Source organism: Merops nubicus, unplaced genomic scaffold, assembly GCF_000691845.1.
Source record: "Merops nubicus isolate BGI_N331 unplaced genomic scaffold, ASM69184v1 scaffold20900, whole genome shotgun sequence".
NCBI classification, from domain to species: Eukaryota; Metazoa; Chordata; class Aves; order Coraciiformes; family Meropidae; genus Merops; species Merops nubicus.
Genome location: NW_008583779.1, coordinates 17 through 9425, shown reverse-complemented (window position 1 = coordinate 9425; position 9409 = coordinate 17). Strand labels below are relative to the sequence as shown.

The window sequence follows — 9409 nt, the reverse complement described above, 5'->3', positions numbered from 1 at the left end:
TCCCTAGCTTTGTATTCATAAATCCATACACCATGCCCAGATATTCCCAACTCCACTGAGAAGGCTGGGAACAAACATACTTCCTCAAGCCAGCCAGGATCTCACAGAGCTGTTGACTCCACTCCTTTGAGCATATAATAGGAGATTCTGTTGTGATTCTCACAATGGAGTAAATGACATGTAATCACTTTAATTTGACAGAAATTGAACTAGTGATGTTTGTGAATGCAGTGAGCTTCATATTTATTCTGAAAATCATTGTTCCAGCCAAGCCAAAGTATATGTTTGTAAAAATATCGTTTATGTTTGCTTCATGGGATCAATGTCTCAGGGAAATTCAAGTTTGCTCAGTAAATCCAACTTCGGGGTCATTAAAGACAAAAACCAACCACTACCTGTACTTTCTAAAGGTGGATTTTGGGTTTTGTTTTGTAACAAGCCTAACGCACTGTTTACTTTGATCTTCCTGTTGTACAGAGAACGCAAGGCAGCGTCAGGATGGGGTGGTGAGCAACTCCATTGTGTACTTCACCGAAGACCCCCCAGAACTGCCACCCAACAGTCCCCATCCACTGAAGCTGCGGCGTATTCTCAACCTGAGCCCTTTCACTGTCACTGACCACACGCCAATGGAGACTGTGGTAGATATTTTCCGGAAACTTGGACTCCGGCAGTGTCTGGTCACTCGCAGTGGGTGAGTAGATGCGGGGTCAGACACGCTTAAAGAATCTCAGGAAATTTTCTTCAGCAATAACAAACCCACCATTTTTCCTGTCTAAAGCCCAGTATAGACAGTAGCTAATTAATCAGCGCCTCTGAGACAGTAAAGTGACTATTTTGATCTTGTCTGTTTTGTGGATGGAAGTATGAGGGCAGCTTCACCCAGCGTTGCTCCAGGGCAGTCAAAGAAGTCAGATTCAGAATCGAAATGGCACTTGCCAGGTGTCATGTTTCTTTCTGCTCTCCCAAATTCTTAGTGTCGTAATCTCCATTTAAATAAGGTAAAGATAAATATTAAATAAAATAAATAATAATTAAAATAAATGCTAAATAAACTCTTCTGACTCCCACCATCAACTAGATTTCAACAGAGGCAGACCTGTCAAGTAGTATCGTTTGCAAGGAATGTGCCACTTTCTAGACATCCAGCTAGGTTAGATGCTTGTGGAAACTATGATAAAGATGTCAGTGGAGCAAAGTTAATTTGTTCATCTTTCTTTAATGGAAAGTGGAAAGGTTTATAAACCAAAACTCCACAAAAAACAGCTGAAGAAGTATGGGCAAACATGAAATTAGGGGAGCAAAAAACTGCATCATGTGCACTGGAAGTAACATCCCATAATTCCAATGGAATTTGAGCTATTTTGGGATCACTGCTTATCCCAGGATCTAGTGCTAAGAAGAAATTTTACAACAGGATAGCGAAACCAGAGCCATAATTTTCAAATGCAAAAGACTAAAATACAATCTTCTGTGAAGAGCCCTTTTTTTATATTAACATATTGTGTATCAGCTGTTACTATTGATGCAGTGTCCTCAGCATTAAGAAGATAAGAACAATTATTGGGACACAGATTTAGGTCTTGATTTTAAGTGCCTAGATTTGGAAATTTTGATCCTGAGTTCTCGTACTTAGACAAAATGAAACATGGAAAAATATAACAATGACATGGTTCAAAATTCAGTGCCTCATGGCTTTCAAGGAATGGAAATAAAAGCCCTTGAATACTGAGGGTTAGGAAATTTTTGACTCTTGGGGCCAAATGTCCCATAGGCTATATCTTTCTTGACAGATCTAATTCATTCAGGTTCATATAAATGAGAAATTATCACTCAAATTTGGAGGAATTATGCTGTTTGACAGTGAGAGAAATTTTGTGCTTTAGCTTAGTTCATGTCAAAGCTCAGGGCACTGGTGTCTTGGTTCTGTGTTGTTGGTCCTCTGCAGCGTGGGCCTAAGAAAACATGTTACTTTTTGTACCAAGTGTCAGTAGTTGTAGCTCCTCATTCAGTCGTGTTCCCAACAAAAAGAGGTAACAAGCCAAAGTATTTCTCTTAATGACCATGTCCAGGGTAGTATAAATACACAAGGTGAGAATACTTTTAAAAAAAATAATCCCTGGGGAAATGGATGAGATGGACATGGCTATATGGAAGCAGTCACAAAACGTCCCTGCAGTTGAAAAGGGAAAAAAAGAAATGGATGATATAAGAGATAATTGTTGACCTCTCCTTTCCTTTTCTCCTCTAGGAGGCTGCTGGGTATCATAACTAAAAAGGATGTATTAAGACATATGGCTCAAATGGCAAACCAGGACCCTGAATCTATCATGTTTAACTAGACTGGTAAAGGAAGAAGAAAGCAACCTCGAAGGAATCCCTTCTAGATTAACACGAAGGTTTAGTTCAGTGTTTCATTTTGTTTAAAGAAAAAATGTAATGTGTATGAGGAATGGCCCAATATGCCTCTGACAGAGGGATTGGGTGCAGGATGGCACTTATTTAATGAGGAAGGCAGTTTAGGAGCTCTGAGCAGATGCAGACATCAAGCTGTGTTTCCTTAATGAGATTCTCAACGGCTCAATTGGAGCATTGGTGAGTGTAAGTGATGTGCTGCTTAGAGACAAAGAGCCAGGAGCACCAGTGGGATGCATCAGTGTTCACAGTAACTCATGAGGCAGGTGTGAAGATTAGCAGGCACTGTTTATCTATAAGCTGTTAAGAGATATAAAGATTTGTTTCCAAACTAGATAGTGTATATGAGTAATGTCAGTTGGTTTTCTTACTGAAATCATGCCTGTTTGCTACTGAATGATACCATTTTCATGATGGAAAAATTGTCATATTTTAAAATGAAAAATGTTGTCATATTCATTTATTTTGTAAAAGTTAAGTGAAACAAGACTGAAGTTAAAGGAGCAAGAACACACTTCAACTCACTTCAAAATGTAGTGTCCCCTGCTCCCTGCTTTAGTTCTTTGAATTTTATACTGTTTAGCATTTATGTCAGTCCACTTCCCTTTATTAATGTTGAAGTGTGACTTATTTGTTAGGGTTTATTATTTCTCTATGCAATTTTGCATACAGATACTGTAATATTCAGTATTATGTGGTTTGCTGTGGAAACAAGAAAAAAACATAGAAGCCCATGGAAGACTATTCAAAGGCACTAAAAGGAGACTGGTATCCATCTCTCATCAATGTCAGTCACAAGAGATTGAATCCCTCACCTGTCTCCCCTTGTGTACATCATAATTTTTCACAAACTGATGAAGCTCTGCATTGATTCCTGACTCTCCATTTATTTTCTTTTTGTCATTGCTATTTCTTGGCATATTGCCTGCACCTGCCAATAGATCGCTGAAGTTAATTTAACAGTCAGACATTTATGCTGTAGCAGAGCTACTCTTTGTGCATCTGCCAGTCATTGGACTATGGAATCCCTCCCCACAACACTGTGGCTGGATAAGATCAGAGGAACTGAGAATTCAAACAACAATAGCAAAGCTTTAATTATTGATCTGTTTGCAGCAAGAACACAAGATTTAACAGCCCCTGGTAGGGACCTCCAAGTCACTCAGATAAAAATGCTAACTTTTCCTAGACCCTTTTTCTGGTCCTATGTGAGATGCACAGAGTCAACATTATCTGTGTTAATGTACTGGCATTTAGTCAATACTGCTGTCAGTAACAGAAGACCAAATTCTACTCTCAGTAACACATAATCCACACTACCCAGTGTCTGCTTTATAACTATAAGCTAAAGATTGGAGAGAGGTTGCATGTTGCATCCTCACTTAGATGTCTTGAATCCCCTGCTGACCCTCTGAGAGTCTGGTCCCTTCATTTAGGTTTCTAAAATCTATGGTATTTCTGTTCAAGTTAATGCAGGTAGCTCAGGTCCACTGCATCCAGATGGTCTTTATGGACTGAGATGAGTGGAGTCCTTTCATGCCAGAAGAACCTGTTGCTTACTCAAGACAAAAGCCAGACTGTTGATCCAACTTATAGGCAATGTGCATGGTTATTGTGTCCCTGAACTGAGACAACTTAGGAGGCACCCTAAGTTAGATGTCCAAAATTACATGTCACAAATTCCTCCTCTTATCTCCAGTGACCCCACTTCCTTCCAGCATGTGTCCCATTGCATTCGCACAAAGTATGGCCCAAACTGTTTAAGTAAAAGAAACGGAAGTAAAGGGATAATTTTAATCTGCTAACCAGTCCATTTAACAATAGTGTTTGCAACAGACAGACATAAATATGTGTAGCTCTGGCCAATGCCCCTAAATATATGTGTATGCTTTTTGTTAACTGAACATCTGCAGCACAATGTATTATTAAAGAGCTATTGTTAAAACTGTGTAAACTATAGAACTAAGCAACCCTTTCCTTCTGAAAGTAGGAAATACAACATAATATTGGTGTTTCTTTTGGTTTTCTGTGAAGCTATGATCAGCCAAACTCATAAAAAATCCAACCAAGTGAAGAACCAGGCTCATAAACATTGGATTCCTTCATTTAAACAGAGATGCTATCATAAAACAAAATCAGTTCATTCTTACAACTAAACCCTTGCAGGGCTTAGTTTCTACCCAAAACTGCCAGAATCTAAGGGACTGGAACTAAGATACATAGTCTGACTTTTGAGAGCAATCTTGTTCTGAAATGAAAACTGTAGGACTGTGTTCTACTTTTCACTTTTATAGCTCTTAATGTTAATACATACATGTTTCATGAACAATTTCCCATTTTCCTTTATGTTTACATAGGAAACAAGAGTGCATACCCTCCCCACTTGAACATTTCTAAATGCCTCTTTTTCTCATAAGCCAAGAGAAGTAAGTTGGGAAATGAATTTGTCTGCTATCTGAAATTAAACTCAAGGCTTCATGTATATTAGGGAAGAGTCTAAATCCTTGTCTGTTGGTGAAGGAAATTTCAGTCCATGTTGCATTATGATGTACTCCATGGCAGAGCTTAACTCTGAAAAGCATTCATAGTACTGATGGCAGTGTTTGCTAACAGGAACCAGGATGTTATATCAACACTGGAAACCACTATCATTTCCTGATGAAAAGACGTGGAGTCACTTAACTGAGGTGAAACTGTCCATGAATGCAAACTCACTTGGGTATTGACTTGAGTTACCAGCTTAAACTCAGTCCATGGCTATGCAGAGGCATAAACTTGTGTGGCTAATTCCTGTTAATACCCAGAGGTCTGATCCACTAAATGCAAGTCAGCCTTGTGGTAGCTTGTTGTCTTATTAGACTGCATATGAGGAGCCCTCAGGGCTTAAAAGCAAGGCCCATAAAACCAGCAAGGTGATTTGTAAGAACTTACTGCGGATGCAGTTTGACCCTGGGACTACCACCCAAGCAGAATGCAGATAAATGGGTGTACAGCTCTCTTCGATCAAACGTGTTCCTCTTTAGATGGGATTGTTTAAATATCTAAGGGATCAAGGAGAAAAGCTTTGTATGTGTAACCATGTACTGCTGCTCCTTGTTCCAGTGTCTGTTCAAAATCCATTAAACTCTCTTAGAGCGGGGACTGATATCTAGCTCTTCTGAAATGGTACAGTCCTAGCTAACTTCAGCTGCTTGGCATTATCAAGGCTGATGTGGTGCTAGAATGACAAGGAAGGCCTTGAAACTGGACAGAATTTGCTAATTAGAAAACTTCCTCCATGCTACAGACTTTGTTGCTCTTAGCATGAGTATCTGAATGGGGAACACAATATAAATTAATAACATGTTTTTCTCAAAAAAAATGCAGTTATGATGTAATGATTTAATGTATTTCTCCATAACAGGCTCATTATAAGTCACTATATTCCATCTGTATTCCCAAATATGTCTCAGAGGTTACTGAGTAGACTCCAAGAGGCATAGATCTCAGCCTTAAGAATTTATTTGAATTTTTAGAGCTCAAGATAGTCACGTAGCCTGACCAATCTGTGAGTTACGTAAGTACTTTAGTATATAGTGCTCACTTTATGCAACCTCAGTTCAATCCTTCTGTTCAAGCAGTTAGACTTTGAAGATGTCAAACTAAGCAAAAGAACATAAATCTTTGGATGATGCAAGTTCAGTATTGTACCTTTGTTTTGCATGAACTGTGTTCGGTTACATTCAGCTTCTGGATGACATTAGCCAGACCCTTTGGCTGTCACAGTGATAATAATCATTAATTCTTATGCTTTGCTGAAGCAGAAAAAGAATGTTTAAGAATTACAGGAGACACACTGATTGCGTGTTGGATAGACACTATAATTATGAATATTGTTTTGCTTTGGGTTTGTTTTTGGTTTGTTTTGTTTTTTTGTTTTTTGTTTTTGTTTTTTTTTTTTGTTTTGTTTTTGGTTTGTTTTGTTTTTTTTGTTGTTTTTTTTTAAATGTAGAAAATGGTATATATGTTGCACCTTATCAAAAACTATGTTTGGACTCTATTTTTTAAATAAAAGTGAATTACAGTACTGGAAACATTTCCTGAATATCTTATTAACTGGAGAAGTATTTCACTTGATGTCTCTGTATGATTTTGATGTTTCCTTTTCCCACCTATAGAGACAACTCATGCTTGATGAATGATTTAGTATATCTAATTCAGTTACGGGTTGGCTAATATTAAGTAGGGAGTTAGTAACATTCACGTAGTGGACCTTGGCTGTTGGCTGTTTTATTTTCAGAGAGAAATGTTCTTTGGTTTCAGCATCATAAATATTTTATTTTAAAAGAACTAAAAAGAGAAGGAAAAAGATTTCTCCTAACGGGTTGTTCTCTTTACAGTAATTGTGAAAATTCTTTAGAGCTAGATGTTGAGAAGCCTTCATGATTTCAGTTTTTGTATCTATTTTTTCAGTTGCACTTTAATTCAAAGCTAAGCTCAGAGACTGAAAATGGCGGGTTCAATCACACCCATTTAATTGGATGAAACATCCCTTAAATCTCTGTCAGAGGCTAACCTTTAGGTAGTAGCAAAGAATATGGGCTTCATCCTGATTAATGGACTAATCAAGCAAGGAGAAAGGCACTGTGGCTTTGTGCAAATGAGACATTAATCAATGGTTTATCCAAAAGAAGCATTATAGATTTCAAGGCAAACTCCAGAGAACAAGTTTGGTAAAACTGACATATCAGCAATACCTTAGTTTAAATTAAATTACTCATTTCAGAAGCTGGCGCTAGAGTCCCAGAGCCTCCAGCTTCTTCCATGGATTGCTTCCATGGCCCAACGCATCCATGGAAAAAACAGGAGGCATCAGGCATGCAGCAACTTAAATTAGAAATAATAGTTCCTGTAGTTTGTATTTGGTCACAAGGGACCGAGCCTTAGACCTACCTGTCATCACTTCTGATGGCACAGCTGGGAAAAGGAAGAGAAAATGTTGAGAGAAATTCAGTGCTGCCCCATTACAGCTGTGCACCATGTGTCCTGGCCTAGGTCCTCATTTTGTCAAAACCTAACAGCCTATTGCCATCGATTTGCCTTTTTGCTCCTTTTGGAGGCCCTTCTTCCACGTATATTTCCTGCAAGCACCATTATTCCTCTGTGCTGTCCTACTCCTCCACTCCGAATGTGATCTTGCTTACAGCTCCTCTCCGTTCTGGTGGCCTGGATGCCCACCAAGCACAGTTTTACAGACTCTGTATCCCACCTGTGGTGGATGGGTCCCTCTCATGGCATATAGGATTTTGTATTACTCCCTTCTGGAGGACACAGCAAACACGAAGTTACTGGCACTAGTACACTGCACTGTGTTTTCTGATTGTTTTTTGGCTTGCTATCTCAATGCAACACCAAAAAGAGGGACTTTTCAGAAAAGCAGCTGCTGCATTTGCACAGGTCAATATAAACATGTTCACCATCTCAGCCAGTAACTAGTGAAGGCAATCAGGAGCTGGGACATGACTGTGAGAACTGTATCCTGAAGCAGTTGCGAGCTCTCGGGCAGAATGAGACAGGAACCACTGACCTGTAGCTGCAGCATTTGGTCAACTCAGCATCCCTCCTTTAATCTTCCTTGCATTCTGAGCATAATTAATATGCTCAGCCTGAGCACATTATAAGCACTGCTGGAGCAGAGTTAATGACTTCAACCCTTGCTGTCCTTGAGAATTATCTCTTATAGTCAGGGTCAAAACAATCTGAGTGTTCCTACAGATGCAGTGCTTTCCCCAGCCACAGCAGTTAACTGGTTAGGAAGACACTACCACATGTAACAGCCAGACTGGGGAGAGTCAGTATTTGGCACTTCATCTGTGTTTCATTTGCAGCCTGAGCAATCAGTGCACAGCTCTTTGTGGGGATTTGCAAAGCCCCTGTGGCCTGTTCCCAGCCTGCGCAGCACTTGGAGCAACGTCTGCGTGGGCCACCCCTCATTATAGAGCACATAGCATACTTTCTTAATCCACAAAGATTCAGTAAAAGGCCCAGGAAAAAAGTTCAGTTTTCTTAGGAAACTAGACAGTCAATTGCATTAGCTAGCGAGAGTCACTTTGCTGTCTTAAAGTTATGTCCACAGAGGCATCTAACTCTCAGGAGAACCATCCCCTGTGAAGTGTTCACTGGCTAGTTTCATCACTAGGAAGAAGTAATACCTAAAATAAAGCTAAAATTATGTCTGTTTCTACTGAGTACAACGAATGTTATGGCTTACCTTTCCTAATGTGTTCTAAAAGACAACTTTTTTCCCCTTTGAAATAGGCTCATTCTTTCAACTGTTGCTAGTGAGAACGGGGGTGTGGCTGCTGCACACAATTTGACATGGATCACTGCTGGGCTGGTGCATCCAATGCTAATGGTTTCTCCTTTGATACAGCAGAAATGAGTGGCTGCAATAATTGTGCCATGTGAAAGGAGCACTCCAAATAATAAAAAGTGAGATGAAATTTAGTTCTCTACTTGTACAGTTTCCCACCAGGTAACCTGAAAATATATTTCCCTATTATGAAGCTTTATACTTTATATACTTATAAAGTGTATTTTTTTTTTTTTAGATCATTACCAAAGTTGCATTTTGCCTTGAGACAAATTTTACTCATCTAAGTGTCAGATTAAGTGATAGCTGGGCACCAAAATTTCTGAATTAATTAGAGGAGGCAAACAGATTCTGGAAGTCCTCAAACATGGGAAGAGAGACCCTTAAAGTCTATTGGAATTCAGGGATGAGAAGGAGGACGCAGATTCTACCAAAGATCCCATAATGGCCCTACTCAGCACTGAGTTCCGGGAAAAAAAAAAAAAAAATCCCAAAGCTAGTGCCATTCACCAGCCCTTTTGTTTTTCACAGTAGGCTCATGGTTAGATACTCTTGGAATCTGATAGGGCTGGGATCTCCTTACAATGTTAGGTAAATGTCCTAATCCCCTTAAAACCAGTCTTCTTGGTGTTGAGTGTGTTG

General features: G+C 39.3%; 1 protein-coding gene across 2 annotated transcripts in view; it reads left to right on the top strand.

Moving 5' to 3' along the window:
- Window positions 1-2342, top strand: part of CLCN4 (chloride channel, voltage-sensitive 4) — a 27185-nt gene extending 24843 nt beyond the window's left edge. For both annotated transcript variants that reach the window (XM_008942260.1, XM_008942252.1), the window contains 2 exons: window positions 478-694; window positions 2252-2342. In XM_008942260.1, the coding sequence (XP_008940508.1) occupies window positions 478-694; window positions 2252-2342 (308 nt within the window). The remainder of the gene's footprint in view (window positions 1-477; window positions 695-2251) is intronic.
- Window positions 2343-9409: the final 7067 nt, after the last annotated feature.